General features: G+C 40.5%; 3 protein-coding genes across 4 annotated transcripts in view; 2 read left to right on the plus strand and 1 right to left on the minus strand.

The window, feature by feature from the left end:
- rnf17 (ring finger protein 17) overlaps positions 1-520 on the plus strand; it is a 39178-nt gene extending 38658 nt beyond the window's left edge. The window contains exon 38 of the mRNA XM_026144059.2: positions 380-520. The gene's annotated coding sequence lies outside the window, so the exon portion shown is untranslated. The remainder of the gene's footprint in view (positions 1-379) is intronic.
- Positions 1-13282, minus strand: cpap (centrosome assembly and centriole elongation protein). Its single transcript, XM_026144060.2, has 19 exons — positions 13108-13282; positions 12212-12636; positions 11175-11301; positions 10844-11056; positions 10184-10328; positions 9986-10091; positions 9035-9775; positions 7889-8717; positions 7516-7648; positions 7133-7298; positions 6773-6904; positions 6516-6638; positions 6168-6267; positions 5418-5560; positions 5070-5159; positions 4624-4764; positions 4008-4092; positions 3224-3344; positions 1-2801 (listed from the first exon to the last, which is right to left on the minus strand). The coding sequence occupies exons 2-19, from the start codon at positions 12593-12595 to the stop codon at positions 2609-2611; spliced, it is 3972 nt and encodes a 1323-aa protein (XP_025999845.2). The 5' UTR covers positions 12596-12636; positions 13108-13282; the 3' UTR covers positions 1-2608.
- A 381-nt stretch (positions 13283-13663) lies between these two features.
- On the plus strand, positions 13664-25627 carry ttf2 (transcription termination factor, RNA polymerase II). 2 transcript variants are annotated; one of them, XM_026145666.2, is made up of 23 exons: positions 13664-13781; positions 13966-14071; positions 14362-14448; positions 14629-14698; positions 15220-16086; positions 16518-16638; positions 16918-17100; positions 17205-17362; positions 18089-18170; positions 18353-18478; positions 18593-18743; positions 19308-19413; positions 19597-19781; positions 20322-20475; positions 20663-20754; positions 21006-21091; positions 21321-21463; positions 21585-21764; positions 22140-22198; positions 22319-22472; positions 23993-24075; positions 24418-24492; positions 24649-25627. In XM_026145666.2, exons 1-23 carry the CDS (start codon positions 13754-13756, stop codon positions 24791-24793), a joined length of 3441 nt encoding a protein of 1146 aa, XP_026001451.1. In that variant the 5' UTR covers positions 13664-13753; the 3' UTR covers positions 24794-25627. The 2 variants fall into 2 exon arrangements, with proteins under 2 accessions (XP_026001451.1, XP_080146757.1); XM_080290631.1 differs by lacking the exon at positions 14362-14448 and having other exon boundaries at positions 13666-13781.
- The last annotated feature ends 314 nt before the right edge of the window (positions 25628-25941 follow it).

A 25941-nucleotide genomic window follows, 5' to 3' on the forward strand; every position in this document is an offset into this window, starting at 1 on the left:
TAAGTTTTTAGCATTTTATTTCAAGCACCAAAATTTCTTTAGAAAGAATGCTTTCTGAAATGTCTGCATCTGTATGATTCGAGTTGTCCACAGTCATTCTTAACCTTACCAAAGAGAGTGAGTAGCATCCAGGACACAGTTAAATACAGACCCCATTAGACTGTGGCTGATGAACCAATGCTGTTTAAATGTGTTGTGGAGATTTGTGATTCAACGTTTTGTTGTGGCTCTAAAGTCAAACAGGATCAGATACTAAATGTTGCAAAGAAATAAAAGTAACCAGCAGAATCTTTTGAACTGTATATTTAAGTGACTTAATAGTAGCTTGCTATTAATAAACAGAACAGCAAGCTAATAATAAATGTATCATCTTTTTCAGGCTTCCTGGCTCAGTTTGTTTTCAGTTCAGGTTTTGTGTTCTTCTGGTTTTCTTTGTGTTCCTAGTTTTTATATAGTACAGAAATGTTCTATTTATTTTCATTGTTCCTGTACAGCAGAGATTAAAGCTGTTCATGTAGCACTTTGTTTTCTCTTTTCTTTTACTGTATGAAGGTGCTAAGTAAAATATTCCCATTTTCACTGACCTCTGCAGTGTGTTTTTACTAAGGTGCAATGAAAAGGACGATGTGATACGGTCTCTACAAACACTCAAAGATTTAAAAAAAAAAATTTTTTTTAAAAAGAAAATGTATTTTACAAAAAAATATGTACAGCCAGCTAGGGAAATAAATATGCATTTAACATTTTTACAAATAAAAATAGTTGCAAACACGAGAAAACTACAAATGTTCATCCACAGCAGACGAAAGCAGGTCGTGGTTTGGATATTAAGCAGGAATATCCTGGGACAAACAGACAGGCTGTCTTGCAAGACAAAACTAGGATAGTAGGAGAAAGTTTAACCCTCTGGGCTCTATCGTGGCCATTCTTGGCCTGTTGAAACCTGTTATAATAACATTTGATTCCTTGTTATTGACAGTACTAAATCATGCAATTTAGGTAAAATTGCTTTCATTCTAAACTCAACAAATGAATTGTAGTTTTTAATGTTTTTTACCAAATTACATAATTTACCAATTTTTGGCCAAACAAGCAATTTCATGTAATATTCCTAGTTTCCAATAGGGGTGTTTGATGGCTTACCGCACTCCCAATGGACCAAAATAATGACACAATTTTGACGTAGGTTTGATCTCAAGGATCTAACAGTTTGTGCTGCAATGTCATGCACAAACACAAACATGTATTTGCAAGATAGACTGGAATAAATGATGACACATCACATATTAAATAGGCTGCAGTGAATTTCTGTTGATGCAGGCTATTGAGCTTTGAAGCACATGCTGAAAGCACTTTTACTTCTGGAGATCCTTTTACCTGCTGTGCACCCTTACAACACTGGAAGTTCTCAGGAAGTAAAAAAGGGAAAGGAGTGCAGACTCCAACTGACAGAGGAGCTCAAAGGACAACGTCTTTACTATGGTCACCTTGGCAGAGGAACTCCTCAGATGAAAACTGGCACAGGGGAAACAACCTAGAGCTACCTCCCCGGCTCCTCCAGTTGCAACAGAGGAAGATTTTTATTGTTCGTCTGTGGCGTCACCAAACCTACCACAGCAATATCCCACATAGAATCGGAGGAATGTGTGTCTTTTGAGCACAATCCATAATAATCAATGTTAATGTAAATCAATTAGATTTCCCAGACTCTACTATTAATAATACAAGAAGTTCCAGTAGCACTGCAAATATATGAAATTGAGTTCTGAGGTTGTCTTCCAACAAGTGCATTGTACAAACAAACTGGTGTTTAACGGGTTAAAAATGTAAAAAGTAATGACTATCTAATATTTATGGACAGAGCTAATGTTAGTTCAAAACTTTATGCAGAAAAAATTGCAAAAAAAAACAAAAACATAAAAATAATAAAAATTACAGACATAATCTGTTGGTGAACACTTTTGGCCATGAACAAGCTGACTGGGTGGTTACTTTGAACAAACCCAGAGGGTCAAGTCAAAACATTGTTGGACTTGCTGAATTATTAAAAAGTATCCCAGATTTTTGTGCAAAAGAAGGTCCTGTTAGGAATCATTGTGAATCTAAGACTGAGGTGTATTGTGTTGCATTCCTTTTGTCTCCTCTATAACACCAAGTCTACTCAGTGTGTTAAACCGGCATTTATTTATTGGTCTGTTTTTCATTTTTACACCCATGGGTAGTGCTTGTTGAGCCTGTGCCACTGCCAGTTGTGCTTTAGTGGGTGGGCTTAAAACCACTGGCACAAAAGTGTGTCACATAACTCTATTTGCTACATATAGACAGAAGTATTTAAAAACAACAACAAGCTGATTTGTGAATCTCAGAAGCAAGGAGTGTCAACTCAAGAATATCAAAGCAGGTTGAACTGTTGATTATGTCACATCGTTAAAACAAAATGTCCAAAGCTCACCTGTATCTGTTATCACATGTGAAGAAAATAAATAAAGACAAAGCACCAAATTCTCCAGACATCCTTCTCTGATGTCCTGGATTTTTTTCACAGTTTGAACAATAGCTGCAATAATAAAAATGCTTCAAGTTTCAGTCACTGAGATTCACCACCTTTCTACACCTTGGTGTCCAGGATGACGTTTCCATCTTTGTCTTTGATCCTGAGCCGCCCGGTGGGGTAGCGGGTTTCTTGCCTCCCATCTGCGTAGACGGTCTTCACTGTGCCATCTGGATACTCTCGCCTCTTGTACTCTGCTGTGTGGATCTCCTTCTGGCCTGTGTTAAAAAGGATCTCTTTGGTGCCGTCCCTGAGAGAAACGGCATGTATAGATGCCCAGTTAGTCTTGAGTGGTGGTAATACTCAATTTCTTTAACCACTAGTCAGTTGTTTGATGTATTAACACATAATAGACTGAAAATTGTAGCACCACCTGTTATCATCACTCTTTAATGAAGTATTTGCTATTTCCTTCTCCAACATTCACAATATCTGACTTTCCCATATGATGGAAAAATTAGTCTTATTTTCTACTAGCTGTCTTTTTTTTTTTTTTCCTTGTCATTTTAAATATACCACTCATGGCCCAGTGCAGAAGTGGAAAGGGGTACGGAAGTCCTACAAAAATTAAGTTATGAGTACATGTCTGGTAAGGGATATTGTGCAAAAAAAACATTTTGTTATAAAGGTAGTAAGGGAAATTGATTAAAGGTAAATATAAGGTCGACTTACGAGTTAACCTGGATGATGGTCCCGTCTGTCAGTACGCTCTCCTCCCTGCCATTAGGGAAAAGGTTCTTTACTGTCTGGTCTGGGAAGGTGATTTCCTTACGGCCGTCGGGAAAATGCTTTTCTGAAGCAGGAATAAAAATTAATGTAGAATATGAGTTGGTACACATGTCCAAAGTCCACAAGACAAGCATGAGAAAGGAAGTTCCTTTCCTACACTTACCTCGTGGACTTTTACTCCTAAGTACTGTTGTGTTAAAATTACTTTATTTTATCCTTCTTCTTACAGTAAAGTGAATATCTGACTTTTGTAGTACTAACAATTTTCTTTGATGGGACAGAAAAGCCAATTTGCTTCCAACAGTGCATTTCAAGATTGCTACTTTGGAGAACTCATGATGCAGTAAACCAGGTGTGGGGAACTCCAGGCCTCGAGGGCCGGTGTCCTGCAGGTTTTAGATGTGTCCTTGATCCAACACAGGTGATTCAAATGGCTAAATTACCTCCTCAACATGTCTCGAAGTTCTCCAGAGGCCTGGTGATTAACTAATCATTTGATTCAGGTGTGGTGACCCAGGGTGAGATCTAAAACCTGCAGGACACCGACCCTTGAGGCCTGGAGTTCCCCACCCAACCAATTTCTGACGCAGATCTTGTTTATCACTCCTGTTATATCATTTTAGAATTACTCTGCACTCAGATGAGATGGGAATATTACCTCACTAATGCAAAAAGCTCAGCAGCTTTTGTCTCCTGGCAATTTCACTGCTTCATCATCTGCTCTCACCTGTTTGGTTGTTGGCGAAGTGCAGCACCTCCATGCCATCTGGGTAGGTGATGTGTGTTGTCTGGGTTTCAGCATAGTAGTAGACCTGAGCACAAGGGGCAGCACCATTAGTTATCAACAAGTAAGATAAAGAGAAGAACCATGCAAAGGTCTGTGTAGCTCTTTCTCTGGTTCTGTGATTCGGGAAGGCTAACGGATTCAAAAGGCCTCCCCGGTCTGTCTGCCTGCATCACTTTGTTTGTCCTGATCTCGTTTATTTCTCAATTTTGAATCTGTCAGATGTTTTCATATCTTCACGTTGATTCCCTCTGAACAGCTGTTCTACTCAATACGTCAGAATGAGTCTGCTAGACACCCCCTCCCTAAGGCTACGTTCACACTGAAAAATCAGATTTGATCAAAAAAATCGGATTTGAGCATTAAGACCTGCAGTGTGAACGTAGCCTGACACAGTGGTGTACGCCTGACAGAGCCACCCATCCCCTCCTTCCTCACATCCTGCCTTTAAGTAGGAGGAAACAGTCCAACATTTCTCCTCACACACAGCACATGTCCAGGAGACCAGCGTACATGTATTTACTGAAAATATGAGTATAAAGCAACGCAAGCATCTCACCACTCTTTGGTCGGCCGTGACTTGTTTAGTATCTCCGTTGAAGAAGATGACCTTGACCGTCAGTCCGTCTGCTGAAACCTCCTTCCTGGTCCCATTGGGGTAAACTATGAGACGATCACCGCTGACCAAAACCTTCTCTAACTGGAAACATCAGGACAGCTCCATCAACAGCCTCTACTGAATATCAACAATAAAAGCTAATGCTAATGTAAGTTTGAGGTTATTCCACAATGACTCAATTACTCACACTTAGTAGTGCAACCTTCCTGTTTAAATAACTCACTGTTGAAAACAGGGCCAAACTCAGCTGTATGTAACTGCTGCTACCACGATTATAAAGCAGACGCACTTCTTTAGAAAGCAAAATCAATTCTTCAGCACATCTCTTGTCTGGTGGCTCACATTAGTATTTAATATCAGGATGAATGTACATCTTATTTTCTCACCTTGCCATCAGGATGTGTGATAACCTCCCTGGTTGATTCGGTCTCTTCAGCCTTACTTAGCTCAAGTTCATTTGTCGGAGAATCAGTGTTCTGCAATACGAAGATTTTAAACATGAGGTCTGTGACAGAGCAGCACATACAGACAAGCTTGTTTTTGTTTTTTTTTAAACAAGACTTTAATTGTTCTGTCCCTGATGCAGAATCAGACTAATAAACATCTGACCTTTCAAATGTATCTTAAATTTGTGCCATAAACGTTGCCTCTTCCTCTATCTGGATGTCAGTAGGTGTTTTGCATCATTTACAGGAAACACTGCAGTGTTTGTATGACACTGATGATGCTCTTACTGGAGAGCAGTTGTATAAGTGTTCTTGGTTTGGTGAGTTCTCCTGGCTCCCGGCAGGTGCTGACCTCTCCTCTGACTTCCTGCTGGCTACGGAGGTGGAAGAGGAGCCTGGCCCTGCTGGCTTCCTCAGGCTGCTCTTTATTCCTGCAGAGAATAAAAATATGGACAATAAAGACTCGACCATTCGTGCTTTTCAAGGTGTTTATGAGAATCATTAATGATGATCATTGACAAAAACTCTAAAAATTCCTAAACTTTTACTCTGAGCCAATCCCAGGCTTTTTTGGATGATTAAAATCTATTAATATGGGAAAATTAGCTATTTACAAACCCAGCAGACACAAACATCAATGATTTGGAGTCTGTTTGTGTCCACCTGGCAAATTTAGGTCTAATCACGCTATTAATCCTGTTCTAGTCTCAACTTGAAACAGACATAAAATCTCTCAATATACACATGTCAAATACTCCAATACGTCCACCAGCTACTACGTGCACTGGGTCTGTAGGCCTGCTCTAGCTCAAACTGACATTATAAAAGCTAATAGAGTTAACCACGCTACTTATGCTGAGCTGAAAGATGGAAAAAAAAGGTGAGGTTTGTTTGTTTTTTGGCTCAGAGTTGCTAAAGATGACTTATCGCCAGACAACCTCAGCTTCCAAAGTTTTTCTTGAAATGGCTTTGGACACTTATTTGTACAGTTATTTTGAAAGATTAAAAAAACCCTTCCATGGAAACTCTTGACTGTACCTGCAGCACCCTGACTGCCGTCTCTGGAGTTCCCTCTAGTGGCTGGAGCAGAGCTGACATGTGGAGGGCTGCTGTCACTCCCTCTGGAGTCGAGAGGACTCTGGAAACAAAGTGTGATTTTGCAGTTACTCAGCAATGTCGAAATTGGAGAAGAATAATTAGAGTTCCTGCACAGCTAAAGCTCTGAAGACTGCCAAAGCACTGATGATAGTAAAAAAAACAAAATGAAGTGTTTTGGGGCTATAACTTCTCCCATGTTTTCCTCTGCATGTTGATATAAGGTATTTAGTTCAGAACACGGGGTCATCATTTTTAGATAACAATAACAGACTTTATAAATGAGCTTACAGCAAATTTAACTCCTTTGGTCACAGGTGGCATATTGTTCTCAAACATTCTGGGACTTTCCTTCTCAGCAGCCGCAGGGTTTTTCTTCCAGGCACTCAGACGGAGCTTCTCTAGCACGTGGATCTTCAATTCAAAGACAAACAGGAAGACGCAGGGTTCAGTTTTCAGCCTTCACCCACTCTTTACAATCCAGATAAACGGTGCATTTTAAAGCTACGCGTGTGTAACCAGAGAAAACGTTAGGGGGGGTCAGGCACCTCATCACGCAGTGAACTGTTCTCTTGTCTGAGGGAGTCGATCTGTTGGCGCAGGCGGCTTTGTGTGGAGGACCAGCGACTCTCCCTTCTCTTCATCTCCTCCTGCAGGGAGCTCAGCTGCTGCTTCAACTCCTGATGTGAGAAGCAAAGGGAGAATAAAGGCAGACACATAAATATCTTCTTCTCAAAACCTTTTTTTAAGCATTAATACCATCACCAAACAATAAGATTTGATATCCTTTATTTAATTATGTTTGAATTTAATTGCTCCACAGTCATGTTTTGATTACTCCTGTATTGCTTTTTTACACATTGAGCACATATTCATGTGGTTATTTTGCGCGTCATGTCCACGCTCACCTGGATCTCTTCTCGTTCCTTCTTATCAGGAATAGCTCTGGCCGCTGACACGTGCTTCTCAAACAATTTGCGCTCCTTCTGCAGCTTCCTCGTCTCCTCTTTCTTGTACTCCTCAAACTTGGCCATCTCCTCTGCTCTCATCTGCTCAAACTCCAAACGCTCTGACCTACAGCACAAACAGCAAAGTACAAACGTGCATTACATGAGGAAGGAGAGGAATAACACATTTTATGAAATTATTTCTCCCAAAAGAAAACAGAGCTGGATTTAACACTGAAGAGGTTACTTCCAAATACCAGATGCAGTGTCTTTATATTTTTATTAAGTTTTTACACTTGCATTCACTCCTTACTGAATTGCTTATGCAAAGAAGACCATATCACCTGAGAGTTTCCTGTTTTTTCTCGTTCTCCTGTCTGAGTTTGGTGAGCGCAACGTTCTCCTTCCTAAATCTCTCAATCTCAATCTCCAGCTCAGCCAGTCTCTCCCTGAGCTGTCTCGACTGGACCTGCTGGCCTGAGGGCAACAACATGCATACACAACTGATAAATAATAAAACCACACACTGAGGAATGTGTGGTTTTTAACTGGCTTTACTATCAATTTTTCATTTAATAAACACATGAACTCATGTAGCTGCAGGGTTATAACACAAAATCAGAGTTGCTGATATTTTGTACTGTAATAAGTTTATTAACATTCAATCAACATTAATTCTACTAATGCAATAATAAACAAAGAAAGTATTTGTCTAACCTGTGTCCTCCTCTGGCTTTTTGGACTCAACAGAAGCAGCTGGAGGAAGAGGGAGTGGTGCACTCTGGGCTTTTGGCTTCAGGGAGGGGAATAACTTTGTCATGAGCTGGGAGGCCGGAGGATGATCAGGCTCCAGACTGACTGAACCGATACCTGTGGCCTTCCCCAGCTCCACACCTTTGCTCACAGCCACTTTCCTCAACAAAGTTTTCTGTGGGGGAGAAATTTCTCTGGCTGTCGGCTTGGAAATCGGGCTGAGCTCTTTGCTTTCATCGGCTGTGCCGATGGCAGTGTCCTCCAGGTCGTTCCATGTGTCGTCGTCATCAAACACGACTCTCCCCTGCTCGCCGTCTTTGCCCTCTATCAGAGTGGAGTCCTCGCTATTGCTGTGGACACTCTTACTCTCCACATCATTCTCTTCAGCCACATCTGAAGATGAGTCCCTGAAACTATCCTCATCTTCATACGACCGCTTGTCATATGGTGGGTTAATAGGTGCAGGGAAGCAGAGAGAACTTTTGACCACTTTGTCATCTCCACATTCAGAGCGGCTGCAGGGTGTCGTGTCAGAGATGTCATGTTTGTCCTCTCTCTCAATGCCCTGTGTCTCCTTAATGCTCTCTTTGTTCTCTAGTATATCATTTCTTGTCTTTACAAATGCTTCTGAGTTCAAAGAGTTGCTTTCACATGCTAAGCCACCTGTGTTCCCAACACTATTGCACCTCTGAAATGCACCTTTAGGAGGTGATTTAATGGGAGTTGAAGAGAGGCGTCGCTGGTGGAGCCCCTTTACAGTCTGCAGCTGTCGTTGTTGATCCATCTGAAGAACCTGCAAGCAATGAGCAGAGTATTCGTTTTTTGGGGAGAGAGGGGTTATTGTCTACATAACACACGGCTAACAGTAAAGTCCTGGAGAAAGGCAACCCAATCTGGTAATTTCTTTAGAAATTCAATAGTAGATTTTAACCACTTAAAGGCAGCAGAAATACTGAATCCCAACAACCAGAAACAACACAAACAAGGAAACAGAGACGCTATCAAAACAAAAAACTGTGTGACAAAAAATTGTAACACTAGGCATCGAAACTTTTGAGCATTTGAAGTGCTGAATTAAAGCGTGATGAGTTTGAGAGTGAAATAGAGCACCTTCATGACAAAGGAGGAGTTAGATGAGAAGGACAGCTCTTCAGCCGCTTGCTCCAGCAGCTCAAACTCTCCCAGCTCCATGCTCTCCAGCTGTCGGTCACACTCCCATCGCTGGAGCTTCTTCTGAAAAGACAACTCAAAGGAATCCTGTATAACTGGGTCTCCTCCTTTAGAAACCCCTCCTGCTTCTGCTGATTCCACTTTTGAACCACAGCTTTTTTCATTTTCAGCCGTCCCTGCCTGTCCTAACTTCCCGCCCTGTTTGGTTGTAGGACATGGCTGAATGTTGAGACACGGGACTTTCACGGCCTGAACCGGCAGAACTTTCCCCAACTGATGTTTGGCTGGTCTGCCACCTGGATCAGTTTGGACAGACTCTGGTCCTGTTGTGTTCTGTCTCTGATGACTACCTAAAACCTTTGTCCGTGCTACTTTAGTCACTGCTCGCGTATCGTGAGGAGGTGAACTGAGTCCCTTCAACCGGTTCTCCTTGTTGAGTGTAGCAGTTTTACGCTGGACAGGAAGCCGTGGGGCACTGTTTGCGGCTCCTTTCTGAATATATGCGGGCTCCGAGTTGCTGCGAGAGATTACTCTGGCTTGAGGCGGTGGTGGTCTGGAGTCCTTTACATCCGTTTTTTGGAACATAGCTTTCCGATTATTTGTAAATCTCGAAAGGCCCTCTCCTCGCTTCAAAAAGGCTCTCTTAGGAAGGGCTTGCGCAGCGTTGGCTCCATCTTGACTCTGTTCAAGGAATAGGACAAGATTTGAATTCAATGTAAATTGGAATCTTTTAGTTTTTCCAGTTAAATAGAGTATTTTATTGCAAAATACAGACAGGCTCCATTTGTGCAGACATTACATTCCTATATCAGGTTGTCACCTGCAGAATGCAAAACTCAAATGAATGGTTCATTATTGATACTTTTCAGCACTCGTGACACATCCTCTGACCTGTTGTTGCTGGGCAGACTTTAGCCGCTGCTCCTCCAGCTTCAGCTGCTCCTCCAGCAGCTCTTCAAATGTCTGCTTTTGACCACCAATACCTGGCCTTATAGGTCTGAGGAGGCAAACAAAACCCTACTCAAACACTGATCTGTCGAGACAGTCTGATGTTAATACTACATAAATACAAGACTATGTAATATTTACCTGTCATGAAAGATTTTGTCTTCTGTTCTGCTGTCATCTTCAGTCCTTGCCACAGCATTATGTTGCATCAACATGTCGTCTTCCTCAGAAAAACAGCTCGCATTGACACTGTGCTCCTCCTCATCCTCTCTGGAGTCCAGTGAACCTAAAAAAACAAAGCGGTTAACCATGAAAACATGTGGACCATGTGATGAAAGACAGGGCAGTTCTATAGAAAACAAATACCAAGAAACTGTGCAAGTGTCTTACTCTAAACCAGGGATGTCAAACTTGTTTTACATCATAGGAGACATACAGCCCGCTTTGATCTTAAGTAAACTGAAAGAGTGAAACTATATGACAGATATTTAAAATTAGAGAAAATATTTTGGAAATTTATAGCCCAGACTATCCTGTAGTAATAAAATATCATGTCTAATTTATTCTTTACTGTGGACCACCTGCAAAAAAAAAAAGAAAACGCATTTCTATGGTAGATAGTGTCATTTAATTGTTTATCTATTAGTTACCAACTTTTGTGGTGGTGGTAACTTTCTATGTACTCCTTCACATTTCACACATGTGAAGCTGTGCAGTGGGCCGGTTTGGAGTCTTTGGTCAGTCGATTCTGGACCCTGGGCCTTACATTTGAAACTTACATTTAAAATAAATATATCTTACCCTCTTCCTCATGGTCACCCTCCTCAGATGCTTGACCTTTGGGTGGCTGCTCGTGTCTGACAACTAGTGAAAGTTGCTGTTCTGGTTGACGGCCGATCGTAGAGCCCTGTGGGACTCTACGGTGATTTGTATCAGGACTGTATGAGCGCTGTGTGTAACATGACCTGTGGAGCGTGTCCTCAACCCACTCTGGTCCAGACATTTCTGAACTCTCTGTAAGATGGGTTATCATCACTTCAGTTTATAAAGCAGGATAAATACATGCACACCACATTCACCCTGAACGCAAAATGATCACTTTGCAGTTGTTCATGTAATTTCACTCTCTGACCTCCTGTGCAGTGCTCGGATCCATTCAGAGTTCCCAGTAACTTCTGCTGCTCTTCCTGGAGATGAAGCAGCTCCTCCAGCTGATGAGCTTTTAGCTGCTCCTGCATGTGCTGCTGCCATTTCTTTAACTGCACATACATATTACATTCAATTCTAATTAGATATGGTGTAGCTAATATATATGGTATATATGGTAAATGGCCTGTATTTGTATAGCGCTTTACACTACGATCAGTCATCCACCCGTTCACACACTGGTGATGGCAGCTACATCGTAGCCACAGCCACCCTGGGGCGCACTGACAGAGGCGAGGCTGCCGAACACTGGCACCACCGGGCCCTCTGACCACCACCAGTAGGCAACGGGTGAAGTGTCTTGCCCAAGGACACAACGACCGAGACTGTTGGAGCCGGGGCTCGAACCGCCAACCTTCCGATTACCAGACGAACTGCCAACTCGATCGCCACAATATATGGTATCTGTGTTTTTCAGATGGTTTAAGCTACACTTAACATAGATGTTTCTGAGTAGTTTCAGCTCAGTGTCAATTCACATGCGCTGCACATACTGCCAGTTGACATATAGTCTAAGTGTTTAATTGCATCTGTGTCCCAGCCAACATAATTGCCTTAGGGAAAATTCTATTAATAGCAGAGAAACGTAAAGGAGTGTGTGTGATGGAGGTGCATTAAGTATACAGGAAGCAGTGATGTAATCAACAATGAAGTCCACGCAGGGCCCAAAATTTGCATATATTAGGAGATTAAAGTGGGATTAAAGTGTCCAAATGTTTTTACATTATTAATAAATGAATTACAGGTTCATTTTTTTCTGCTTTGTCTCACCCCTGTATCAGTAAACCAGTAAAACTAAAGATCCTCCCAGTATCTGTGTCATTTATGTTAGGTATTGAAAGTCCATCTCCTCAGATGCACAGCAGCAGGGCGAGTCACATATGCCAAATTTTATACTTTTAACAACTTGATTGTCTCAAGTTACAGGTCAAAACAGCTTCTGAAAAGCACCGATGTCCATACCTGTTCAAGCTTCATCATAAGGGGCAGATCCTGTGATTTGCTTGCCATCTCGTCCAAAGTGTCCAGCTGTCCATCTGCAATTCTCGTTGGAACAGAGTTTAGACCGTTCACCGGCCTGTCAGACTCGGTCATCTCTCCTCCTGCTGCCCGTCTAAATGCATCCACACCCAGGCAGCTGCTGTCTGTAGAAGCGGGCAACGGGGCAAAATCGGAAGCGAAGGAATCGTCTGGCAACATGGGCGAAGATCCCACGGCAGAGGTGTGGCCCAAGGGTCCAGCCAAATCCGGAGAGGGACTGAGGATCACTCCGGCTCTGGTGCTACTTGGCATCCACCGGGCCAAGAAGTCTGCCTGGGAGTACTGAAGGCCAGCTGGAGATGACATGACGGCCGCGATGTGGCAGGCAGGATAGTCTAATCCGGGATCTAAGCGAAAGATTATGGTGACAGGTTAAGAGTTAATCACGCCACAAATAAACACCATCCAACATCCTATAGCTGACGCCCAGGTCCAATAAAACCATATATAGAGACGTTATATATAAAAAAAAAAGACATTGCCTTTTTAATACGAGATTGGTTTCCGTTCTGGTTGCTACATAGAAGCCGTATAGTCAGTTCCAGATATTTGGTTACGAACAATCATCTTAACACTGTCTATTAAAAAACATAGGAGAGAATGGTGGCATTTATGACATGTGGCTCACGTGGAATGTGGAAGTGCTCTTTTCATTTTTGTCAAATGTCGCTTTATTTAAAAGGCTTGGCTTCCTCATCCACACTCTCCCGTTATTAGCAGGATGCATTTTATTTATTTCATAAAACCTTTTCCCGGATGTTACACCGTAGTGACGACACTACAACATTACCAAGCATCACAAAACACATCGACATTACCTGTTACTCAGGAGAAAAGCAGGTTTACTGTGATGAAATCGGGCCTTATACAAAGGCAACAAACAAAAAATTCGAAGCCTGCCGCCATATCAAAACAAAGCCCGCGAGACCAAAAAAACCCAACGATGAAGTTGTTGTTGCATTGTGGGTAACGTAGTCTTACATCACGCTAGTACTAACTGTTTTTTAATGTCTTTTCATTTCATAGAAATGATAAATAATGCTTTTTATATACAAAACATACGGTTTTTTTAAACTGAAAAGCAGCTTCTGCATACATGTAAAAAAAATCTTTTTACGGAACAGGTTTACGGAAGTTCTCGGAACTAGCTTATATCATATCCGGTTAAAAGTTAAATATATTGCACAATAAGAGTCATCAAGCAAATTCAATTTGGTGTTTGTTGAGTTTGCTTTCTTTAATATTGTTATATATTCAATAGTTATTGGTATTTGATGTTAATACATTATTATATATTATTTCTTTGTCCATCATAATACAATTTTGCTAAATAACTCGGACCTTGACTTTTATACTGACGTTTGAAGAGCGGATGTGTTATCCGAGAGCTGCGATTGGTCTATACAAAATACAGCTCTTCCCTTCACGTTCTAGTAACTGAAACTGAACTAATGTGTTGATAAAATGGAAAAGGTTGTATGTAGTATCCACGGTAAGTGGTAATCGGTCAGTGGTGATTAATTATGTGTTATAAAATGCTAAACTGGATATTTGTGTTTTTATCCTGAGATAAAGGTTTGCTGCTTACATAGTTTAATAATTAGTTTAACCATCGGTTTAAATATTCTGCACTTCGAGTTTTTACGTGTTTCTAAAAAGAGACCTTTTTGTCACAGGTGGTGTGTGTATGTTAAAAACCGGATTAAAAGATGGACCAAATAAAGGCAAGAGCTTCTACGTCTGCGTTGACAAGCAAGGATGTGATTTTAGTCAACAAACCAGGTATTCCCACGATGACAATAGGCCACTCTACTGTATTTTCAGACCTGAAGCAGTCATTGTCACTGTGTTTGAACCAAATAATAATCTCTTGACTATTCCTTGACTATATCCTTACATTGCTTTTGTTCCATTCATCTCAGTAGCCAACTTTACTATACTCATTGGCTCTCTCCAAACATCTGAGGTTAAAAGTGTTGGTTATTCAGTGACATATTGTTAAAGTTATTGATAAACAAATGTGTGTGTTGCACAAATATTTGTTTTATTGACATGAATTATCATGTCTCTAGCATTTCACCATCACACTGCCTCCATCATGAAGATTCAATGGTGGAACTCCAGGCTCTCAACTACAGTCAGCAACAGCAGGGCTATAGGTGTGTGTGTGTGTGTGTGTGTGTGTGTGTGTGTGTGTGTGTGTGTGTGTGTGTGTGTGTGTGTGTGTGTGTGTGTGTGTGAAAGAAATCTGAAATCGCATGCTTATACACAGCTTATATGACTAGAAACCAGGTCGGTTAGACTGTGTATTTAACTGCAAATTCCTTCTCGTTTTCCAGGTTGTTCTACCGATGTGCTGTAGGTAAAAAAGCAGGCCAGAGGTGGTGTGGAAATGTACCCTGGACTGCAGTAAGTGCTGTCACAGACTTCCCAACACACACTTGTTTTTTTATATACATTCAATATCTGTATCACCAACGGTTTCTGGCCATCGCATTGAGATATTAATTAAAGATAGTTATTAGTTATTAAAAATGCGGTTAATTAAAGTTTTAAGTTATTATTCTCACTACTCCACTAATAATTAAACTTGTACAAATTAGTCAGTTCATTGGTCAGTCACTCAAAACAAAAGTAATCCTTACCTCTTTTGTATTTGTTTTTCTTTTGTTGTTTTTTCTTTAATGCTGTAACTGTAAATTTTTTACGGTTTTCCTGGCGTACACATTGATTAATACATTTATTATATAAACAATCATAAGTTGCAGCCTTAAATAGGATGTAGCTAAATGGTATGAACAAGTATTTTTCCTATTCTGAACTATTTACTCTTTTTAAACACCACATTAGGGATTAGTTGTTATTAGACACCTTTCTGTAAATCTCTATGATACATTTTTTTTAAAGTGTGTTGTTTTCCATGATTGCAGCCAGAAACAGAAAAGAGAAGCCCTCTGTCTGACACACAGCTACAGCCCTCATGTCTTCCACCTGTACGAAACCCCTTTAAGGCACCAAGCCAGACAGACAAGGACTCTGGGTGGAGAAAGTTGCACAACAATAGACATGAAGAGAGAGAAGCAAGTCACAAGGCTGAAGGAAGAGCAAATTACCAGAAAGAAAATGAAAGGCAACAAGGTGCAGGAGTGGAAGAAAAGGCAGATGATAAGCACAGGTCGTCGGATACTTACCGGGGTAAACAACTTCCACCGGGGATGAAGTTAAAAAAGAGAGTTTCAGATGAGGAGAACAACAGTCCCAAAGAAAACAGTGTTGAAAAAAGAACCGAGAAGATTCAAGACACACCCGAGCAGAACCGCATCAAGCAAGGAGAAGCAGAAAAGGGCATTTCTTCCTCCAACGTCAAGACTGTTCATTCTGAGTCATCAAACAAACATCAACTCAAAACAATCAATCAAACTGCACCAGTTTCTCACAGGAACTTGACTCAGCAACCATCTGATGCTGAAACCTCTCAGGTGAAAGAAACCAAACAAATACTAGAAAACAGCAGCTGCACCCATGCATCCAGAGACTCTGACAGCAGCAGGAGCCCCATACCTGACAATCCAACTCAGCCAGAGTCCAGTCAGCCCAACAGTCCCGAAAACGATGATGATGATGATGTGGTACTGGTGTCGGTGAAGCCTGCTCCGCAAAAGACTCCTCCTGTTTCTACTGTCCAAAAGACACTGACCAACTTCCCAGGATTCCAGCCAGCTTCTAACATCAAAAAGCCGGTGGAAAACCCCAAAGGGCTGCAGAACCTGCTCACCGTTCAGCTCCAGCAGAAAAAGGTGTCTGCATTAAGAAATCTGTTAATTAACCACCCTGATATACTCATATCAGTCACTCCTAGCCGGCGTTTCCCAAAACACCGAAGAATATTTGTAGTACTTGTAATTATATCATAGTAAATAATCTGCAAGCTCTCAGAATGTGCTTTTCTCTTTAAATGTTAAAGTTGCCACTGTTAGCTACACTAGCTGACAGAGTAGGCTGAGGTAGCTGTTAAGTACAGTTTAGTTCACAAGTCCAGCAATGTGATTTATGATTAGGCTGATATCTAATTGGCTGGTATTAGCTAACTGCTAATCCTTCAGTTTCAGCATATATAACAGCCCATAAATTACACACTCCAATACTGTATACATCACAACAACAAATACTACAGAGCAGCTGGTTAGTTTAATACTCAGGCTTATGAGAGCTCTTTGTCTTCACTCAGGCCACTCTATCTTCAGTAAACTTGGAGGCGCTACCAGATAAAGGAGAGAGGCTGAGGACACAGGTTAAAGAGCTGGAGGAAGCCCTGGAGTCACTGAGCCTCACTGCTGCTTCTCAGCCTGGTAGGAGTCACACTGCACATGAGAAATAATAGAATAGTGTTTTCAGATGGTTTATTCAAGTGCTTTTTAGTTATTCCACTATGTACCTCAGCTATACTCCCAGTTAAGCCCTTATGCTTACACGGGCAAAACCTTGAGGGACTTTTTTGTCTTAGTAAGCGCTGTGTAATTTGATGTTCTTTGATTTTCTTTCTGTCAAACAAACGTGCAGGTGAAAGTGTAATAATAAAACCAACAAGGTTTTTTAGATTTGGCTGGATGTCTGTGTCTCCCTTTCAGAGTCTGAGGAAGCGTGTAGCAGCACTGATTCTGGTTTCAGCACCACTCAGATGAATCCATTCAGCCGGCAGGGCGGGACCATCCTGCTCCCTGCTCCTCCAGCCCCGGGCCTGCACCATCATCAGGCCTCTGGTGGCTCTCTGGAGCTCCAGCTGAGCCAGGGATACTCTCAGATGTATGGAGGTATGCCATATGGGAAAGAGAAACACTTCTATAAAATGTGTAATTTTTTTTTTTTAACTTGAAATAAATATAGATTGCTAATCATTCATCCTTAATGTTTCCAGCATACCCACAGGCACAGACATTTTATGGGGGTAGAATGACCAACGACCGTCTTCTGGCGGTGAAAAATGCCACCTGTGAGGCCATCGACCATCTCCACAAGTCCCTGGAGTCCTGTCCTGATGCCGAGGCTGAGGCCCCTGATCCCAAGGGTATCAAGGTGTTACACACTGCTTCACTCACTACTGTGGCAAAAAAAAAATCTGACAACAACGACTACATTTTCACAAAAACTTCAAAAATAAAGGAAACTCATAGCAGCACTCAGATATTCTGACTGATTACACAAGGCTTAGTGCTCGGCTCTGTCAGTAAATAGTTACATTTAGAATTTTTAAGCTGTTGTGATATAGAAGATAGTGGATGACAGACAACTCTTAGCAGGAGAGGTTGAAATCTTACACGAATAGTTTCACCGAAAAGCATCATCCAAAATTTCAAGATATGAAAGCCCACTTTTAAATTCATCTATCGGCAATTTTTACATGACACTCAGCGCAGGCGAGCGCCATCTTTACTCTGATTTGACTGCTCAGACTGAGGCTGCACTGCATAAAAAATACCTGGTGTCTGACTGAGTACCATTTATTTACTCTCATTTTGAGGATGGTTTTCTGCTTCTAGTATTGCAGCCACATTTTAAGGTCAGCCTTAGAAATATAGCTTCCGATTGTAGCTCATAGTTTTACATTATTATGCTCTAAGAAATTGCATCTGAATGTAATCTTTATGTGTCCATATATTTTAATTAATTTTCATTTTTGCGTCACAACATTTTCTTTTATTGACAAAACTGTCACAATTTAGAATGGTACAGCCTTTATTTCCTCTTTTGATTGGACGATGATGTTAGGCTAAGATTGCTGCATTGTGATTGGTTGCTCAGGTGCCTCTCCTGCCCCATCAGAGGAGAGCTTTGGCCTGGTTGCTCTGGAGAGAAACGCAGAGTCCTTGTGGAGGAATACTGGGTGAGTGTTTTTGGAAATAAGCCCGTGGGGTCTGTTTGTTACATTTAATTTGCTATTCTATGTACAGAAATGGTCTCCTCAGGCCAGTCAGTTTGCTCACATGACAAAGAGAGGAACACCTCGCTTCTTACCATTTCTTCATCTTTTTTCTAGTACATCTCATTTGTATTCTTTTCAATCAGCGGATGACATGGGTCTGGGGAAGACCTTGACCATGATTTCTCTCATACTGGCCATGAAGATGAAAGCAAAAAAGGACAAGGAGGAGATGGAAGAGAAGAAGAAGGATAGCTGGTTATCCAAAACTGGTAACAAGAACCTTTTGTCATTGACTCAGTGGATCAAATAAAATCTAGTTAAATAAAATTATACAGTTCTTCCTGGGGTTTTTTTTAGCTATTTCCTTGTTTTTTTGTGTCCAGACTGCATCCCTGTGTTGTCTAAGGGCACTCTTATCATCTGCCCTGCCTCCCTGGTGCACCACTGGAAGAAGGAGATTGACAGACATGTCAAGACGGGCAAGTTGACGGTGTACCTGTACCACGGCCCGAACCGTGAGAGAAGTGCCAGAGCGTAAGAAAGCTGCAAACTTTGTCACACACACATTGCTGTTTATTTCTCCGCTCTGCCTTTATCTCAGTTTGTAATGGTGCAGTCGCATCTTATTCTTTGAGGAGCCACACAAAGTTCCTGCAGTGACAGTTGACCTTTTTTACCTTTGTGCCAAACAATTACATATTAAAATGTTGGTATTAGAGGTCATAGTAAAGCACTGTAGGAACAAGAATGTCCTGCAAATGTTTCATAAAGAGAAAGCTTGGAAAAGCCAAAACTCAGTACAGTCGTAAACATGAGTAAAGCAGACAAAAAGGAGCTCCGCTGTCATAACTGTCGTTATTTTTGCAAAGCACACCTCTCGGGAAAACATGCTTTCACAGACAAAATGAAATGATGCACACGGGGGAATTGATTTGTGTACTGTAAATGTTTGATCTTGTGTTTGTGCAAAGTAGTGGAGAGCAGCTCTGTCATTGTTTCTTTGACATGTCAAAGATCTTCATTACAGCTGTTCTTTTCCCATTTGAAGGACATTTGAGTCACAAAAACTAAATACAGTGTTGTGCATGTGTCCACCAGACTGGCAGATTACGATGTGGTGGTGACTACCTACAGCCTAGTGTCCAAGGAGATCCCGGTCCAAAAAGAAGAGGCCGATAAACCCAACACGGATAAGGACGATGTGGTAAATACTACATATACGACCGGAACCAAAGCCTTCAGTGTTAACACTGAAGATGCTGGCAGCAGCACTAAAAAGGAAAATACTGTTTTCGTGATTTCTTACTAAGATAAGAGCAGTGTTGGAAACATCACTTTCAGCAAAATGAAATAACTTACAAACACACTTCCCATTATTTTTCTTCAGCGTCCAGGCTCAGCTCCTCTCCTGCGAGTGTCCTGGGCCCGCATAATTCTGGATGAAGCCCACAGCATCAAAAACCCAAAAGTGCAGACCTCCATGGCTGTCTGTCAGCTGAGGGCCGGAGCCCGTTGGGCTGTCACTGGTACACCCATTCAGAACAACCTGCTGGACATGTACTCGCTGCTCAAGTAAGACAACAGCACAGTGAATACAAGTTTCTAACCCATCCTGTGTTTTGTTAGCCTGCTGCACATGTGTGGTCCGTTTTTAATATTTGGGACAGTTTTTAAGTATTTTCATAATATGGTGCAGACTGACGAGATAATACGCCTGTTTTTAATAAGTTACATATAAATCATGAAGTCTGGAATATTTGATCACACAGTTGAGCTTCTTAAATAACTAAAACAACGTCTGACAAATCCTCTTCTAACCTTGGCTTGTGTATTTCAGCTGTGTGACATGGATGTTTTATACTTGAAGATAAAAACATGCAAAGGATACACCAGTGCATCCTCGATTACAGCTCCTCTGGAAAGGCTCCTTTCTCCTCTGTCCTCCAGATACAGTTTTCAGTCTGGAGGACTGAGCTTAATATTTGTTTCACAAGCAGAAGGATGTAGGACGGAGGAGACGAGGAAGCACAAATGAAATGAACACATTAGGAATAATAAATGTATTTCATGAATGAGATCCTGTTCTTTCACTGCGTTCCTCTGTCTTTTCAGGTTTCTGCGTTGTTCTCCGTTCGACGAGTACAAACTGTGGAAAGCTCAGGTGGACAACGGCTCCAAGAGAGGCAGAGAGCGACTCAACATCCTGACCAGGACTCTGCTGCTCCGACGAACCAAAGACCAACGGGACAGCACAGGCCAACCACTGGTAGAGAGACACACACACAGACTCCATGAACATCTGTCTTTATGGTAGCACATCAGGAAATACACTCACTATTAGGAGTTTGCCACCATTAAATTAAAAAACATAAACAAGCAAAGTATCTTTTAGCTTCTGGGAGTGTATGTTTAATTACAAAATATAACCAGAAACTAAAGCAGTTTTGTTTCAGGTGTCTCTTCCTGATCGGACTTCCGAGGTGCATCGACTCAAACTTTCTGAGGATGAGCAGGCTGTGTATGATGTGTTATTTGCCCAGTCCAGGTAAAAGTCTATCTTTTCAGAAAGACATGAACCTTTGTGAAATGCAAAGGCAGAGTTACAGTTAGGGGTTTAATTAACATTTTTAAAGCCCAAGGCGTTCTGTTTGTATTGTTCATTTCACTATTTTATTTCCTGCATTTTCATCTTTGTTTTTTATTTGGACATCTTGATGTTTTTACCTTTTTGAGGGTTGTGAAACTAGGAATTAAGTCAATTATAAAAAGTCAATTATATATTTTTCTCTCCTCCAGATCTACTCTGCAGAGCTACCTAAAGCAACATGAAGGAAATGATGTGAAGAAAGGAAGCACTTCCAGTTCTAATCCCTTTGAGAAAGGTGAGGCCTCACCAATAAATAAACGTAATCTGAGCAAAGGTTGTTTTGCAGTCACGATTGCATATTATTATACGAGGTGCATAATTAAATTTGCGTGTAGAAAACAACAGAAATTAAACTGGAAGCTGGGACGGCACTTTTGCCTTAAGTCAAACTCTTTTAGCAATCAGTGTTTGCTAGTAGCAGTAATGGTGATTTAAAATAGTGTTCACTCTCTCTGTCTCTCCAGTGGCCCAGGAGTTTGGTTTGTCCCAGGCTGATCCTGCTCTGTCGAGCTCCCAGCAGGCTAAGCAGGTGTCCAGCACCGTCCACATCCTGTCCTTGCTGCTGCGCCTCCGACAATGTTGCTGTCACCTCTCACTTCTTAAGAAGGTACACACTTTCACGTGCTGTCATAAGGCTTTCCAGCAATGTCTATAATTTAAAAAGACACACATAATGATACAAACTGAATACTGCACACACCTATTTCACACCTGTCTCCTGTGCTTAGACTCTGGACTCATCGGAGCTGCAGGGTGATGGGATCGTCTTATCTCTGGAGGAGCAGCTCAATGCTCTGTCGCTCTCCTCCAGCCCCTCGCCATCTGGCCCTGATCCCAAAGACTCTGTGGCCCTCAATGGCACACGCTTCCCCTCGCAGCTGTTTGAGGGCACCAGCAGGAGCACCAAGGTGGGCAATAGATCAGCACACTAACATCACAGTTACTGGCAGAATGTGAAAATGTGTGCTGCTGTCTGATATAGAAGGTGAAATAAGATCAGGGTATGATTGTTTTTGTTGATCAAAAGTCACAATAAAGTCACCAATGAAGTCACTGGGTGTGGATTGTTTGCCCTCAGTTGGAGCCTTTGGATCTTTCCCACACAGATTCAGCTCTAAATCGTGATTTGACATGATTGTTTTCATGCTAAATGTTTTAAAATTCATAGCTGACCATTTGTCTTTGTTAGAGGCAGGGAAAATGCACAATGTATGTGATAAGAGCGCATGGTGGTCCAGTTCAAAGTCTGTTAGTTAGTATTAAAAGATCAATTTTCCTTCTAGATCTCTGCTATCATCTCTGAACTGAAGGCGATCAGAGAGAAGAGTAATGATCACAAAAGGTAAAACATTACACATCACAATAATTCAGAGTTCATGTCTTTTTTTTCACAATTAATAACAATTTTCATGTTACCTTCTCATATGTGGTCTTCATGGCGTGTCTCGCCCTTATTGTCCAGTGTGATCGTGTCCCAGTGGACCAGCATGCTCCAAATTGTAGCAGTTCATCTGCAGCTGATGGGGTTAACGTACAGCGTCATCGACGGGACCGTCAACCCTAAACGCCGCATGGACCTGGTGGAAGAATTCAACACTAACCCAAAGGGACCACAGGTAAATGTCTCTATTTTTGTCAAATGGAGCATGTCTGAATGAAGCCGACTGGGGGGGTTGAAGGTTTTTTTTGCATTTATCACATTCCTGGTGAACCCCACTCTCTCCCTTCCCTGTTCCGGTCCACTTCTCAGCTAATCACCTTTCGAACGACTTACATCATCATACACGTCGAGCAATGTGAAGTTTAGATTTTGGAGAACTGCACAGGAGCATGTTTAGACCTCCTCCCTGTAGATAATTACCTTCACAAAGAGACACAGCCGCAGGAGCATAATTTAAGCATAATGAGGCGGCACAATGGTTTCCATACTTCTAACCAACAGGTGGCAGTAATGCACCAAGTAAAGGAGTTGACATGAATGAAAACGATGTAGAATTTAAGATGTTCATAATCTTAATGAGGATTAATCCATTCTGCACATTTAACAGAGTTTCACTAATAAACGTATTCAACTTTTATAAAAAATAAAAACAACTTTTATACAACGAGCTGCAAGGAAAATCCACATGGCATTTTTTACATCAAGAGCAGAGGACCTATATTTAAAATGATAAAATTATCACACCAGTAAGATATCAATGGGAGCTTTAAATATTGGAATGAAATTGGTACCACTTTCTACCGCTCAATCTAAATAAGATTTTGAAATACAAAAGACTCAAATTTACAACAATAAGACAACAACAACAATAAGAAACTTGTTTTATTTATTCTGACGTCCGGCCAGCGAAAATACATTAAAATAATCTAAGCTGGAGAAAGACTCTGGGATCTTCCATTACAGACGACGATTAGCAGAATATCTACCTGTTAAGATATTTTATAACCCCTAAATTAAACTGTGTACAGATAGGAGAAACAAGAACAGATGGACTTTTCTTTCTGTACGATTTATTTATGTAGCACTGCAAGCAACTTATCCGTAAAAGACAAATGCTTATTAAGAAGATTGCTTGCACAGCCAATGGGATAGCAATAACCCGTAAATGATTAAAACATGAACCCCTAATTAAGAATGACTGGATGGCACAGTGAGCAATATCAAAGACATGAAGAGATTTTCTTTTCTTTAAGCTAAAAAACTTATCAGTTTACAAAAAACTGTGAAAACACTGATGCACTATGTAAAACAGCAATAGTGGCTTCTTTTTTTTTTTACTCTTTTTTTTTTTTGTACTTGCACTGATAATCTGTGCATAAATGTAAGGCCAACTGTTCCTGTTTTTGTAATGTTTGCTCCATTTGTGAAGAATGCAGTTAAATAAAAAGTAAACAACAATAAATTATATGTTATAAACAGAAATTGCTGCAACACTGAAATGTAAATAATAATAGTAGTAATAATAATAATGATGATGATGGGACTTCTAGATTAGCTGTGATCATTATACCAAGTGTGCTATGCAGCTGAGAACTAAGCTTGAAGTGATAATGATGAAAATGAGTGTAATCAAACTGTTTTGTTGCACAGCTCTAAATGTATAGTGCTGCCTAATTGTTCTGGTTTTTGCTTCAGGTGATGCTGGTTTCTCTTTGTGCCGGGGGGGTTGGACTGAATCTGATCGGTGGGAATCACCTGTTCCTCATTGACATGCACTGGTGAGAGCCACATTGTCATTCAAAGAGCTGGAAAAGTATCACTTCTGTTGTTTGCCGTTCGCCGTTTAATGTAGCAAGCTGCATTTGAAATATATCTGTTGTGCAAATAATTTTTTCAATATTTTATCCTCTCTAATTTAATTTGTATCCTCTAAAGTATCTTGTGCCTTCACATTTCGCATTATAAGGAATGGCAAAGGACAATTTAAAGGCAGTTATAAACAAACATGTGCAGACGTCACACAATGCATTCTGCAGTTTTGCAGAGATTATGTTATTCCAAACTTAAGAAACATTTCTGTAAGGTAGAAGAAAGTTGTTTCAATTTTAACCCTTCAACAGGAACCCAGCTTTGGAGGATCAGGCCTGTGACCGCATCTATAGAGTGGGACAATATAAAGACGTCACCATCCACAGGTGACGCATCAGCTTCTAACTGAATCTCCACAAAATTTCTAGTTTGCATCTTTATTTTTAAGTTTTACTAAGCATGTAATGGTAACAATGATGTGTAAACTGCGTTTCTTTGTGCTAATAGTTTGTGTGTGTGTGTCTATGTGGCATTGTCAATAGGTTTGTGTGTGAAAACACAGTGGAGGAGAAAATTTCCACACTGCAGACAAAGAAGAAGGAGCTGGCACAGAATGTGCTGTCGGGAACCGGAAACACCCTCTCCAAACTCTCTCTGGCAGATCTCAAGATCATTTTTGGAGTCTGAATAAAGAGCTGTACCAGCTGACCAACAGCTATTCAGACATGCATTGTGTGAATGTATTAGGTTGTAACTTTAGAAAATGTTGAAATAACAATAATAATAACAACAACAACAACAACAATGAGGTAATGCATTACTTTAAAAGTACCATGTTATTTGTTACACCAAGGCTAAGAATTTTCCTCCAAACACTGAGCCATAACTGAGATGTTTAGATTAGTTACACTAAACAAAATATGTGGGCTTTTTCTAAAACTCTTTTTTGGGTTTGTTTTTGTTTGGGGGGTGGGGTTGTTAGTTTTTATTTGTATTCTTTCTTTTCTTTTTTTTTTCTTTTTTTTTGGACTGTTTAAACAGATGGTCAAATGCCACAGCTGACACACAGCTGGACAGTATTTGAAACATATGTGTGTACACATACATTTAAACAGTTTCTTACTATATTTTGTAAAATTACATAATATTTTCCTCCATGTATTTTTGGTCTTCTGTTTCTTCCACCTGATTTATTTCTTTATACTTATATAAAGAAATACATTATATCATTATTATTATTATTATTATTATTGTTATTAATAATAATACTATTATCATCATAATTTTATACTAGTATTGCTGTATTTGTGTTGTTTGTGATGTAATGTTACAATAAATTTAGGTGATTAAAGTTATTAGAAGTGACTTCTGTTTTAGGCAGTAAACTGAAACGATTATTTAATTTTCTAAAGCTGCTTAAAGTTTACTCAGTTGAAAAACATGTTGCTAATATTGTGGCTTTTAAGGCATTTCAATATTGCACTTGTGATTATTAAAATATTATACATTGAAGACTAAAAACATGAGTGGATGACGTGTTTTTTTGTTTTGTTCTGTGCAGGAAGATGTGTGCTATATTTAAATATGTATAATTAGTTAGCAGACGGTCTGTTTTCACCAGGCAACGTGTTTTCAACGCTCGCAAATCACTGACTTTTGATGCCTTTAGTACATTTCGAACTTTTGGGCGTCATCGCCCGAAATAACAGAACAATAAAGAGAAAATTTAAAAATATATATGTTGTTAAAATTATTGTTATTCTTTAAACTTGTAGCAGGGCATAAAAGTCAGAAGTTATGGAAAGCAATGAAATAGTTGTTTGTTGGTTTTAAAT

This window comes from Astatotilapia calliptera, chromosome 16 (assembly GCF_964374335.1).
Source record: "Astatotilapia calliptera chromosome 16, fAstCal68.1, whole genome shotgun sequence".
In the NCBI taxonomy this organism is placed as follows: domain Eukaryota; kingdom Metazoa; phylum Chordata; class Actinopteri; order Cichliformes; family Cichlidae; genus Astatotilapia; species Astatotilapia calliptera.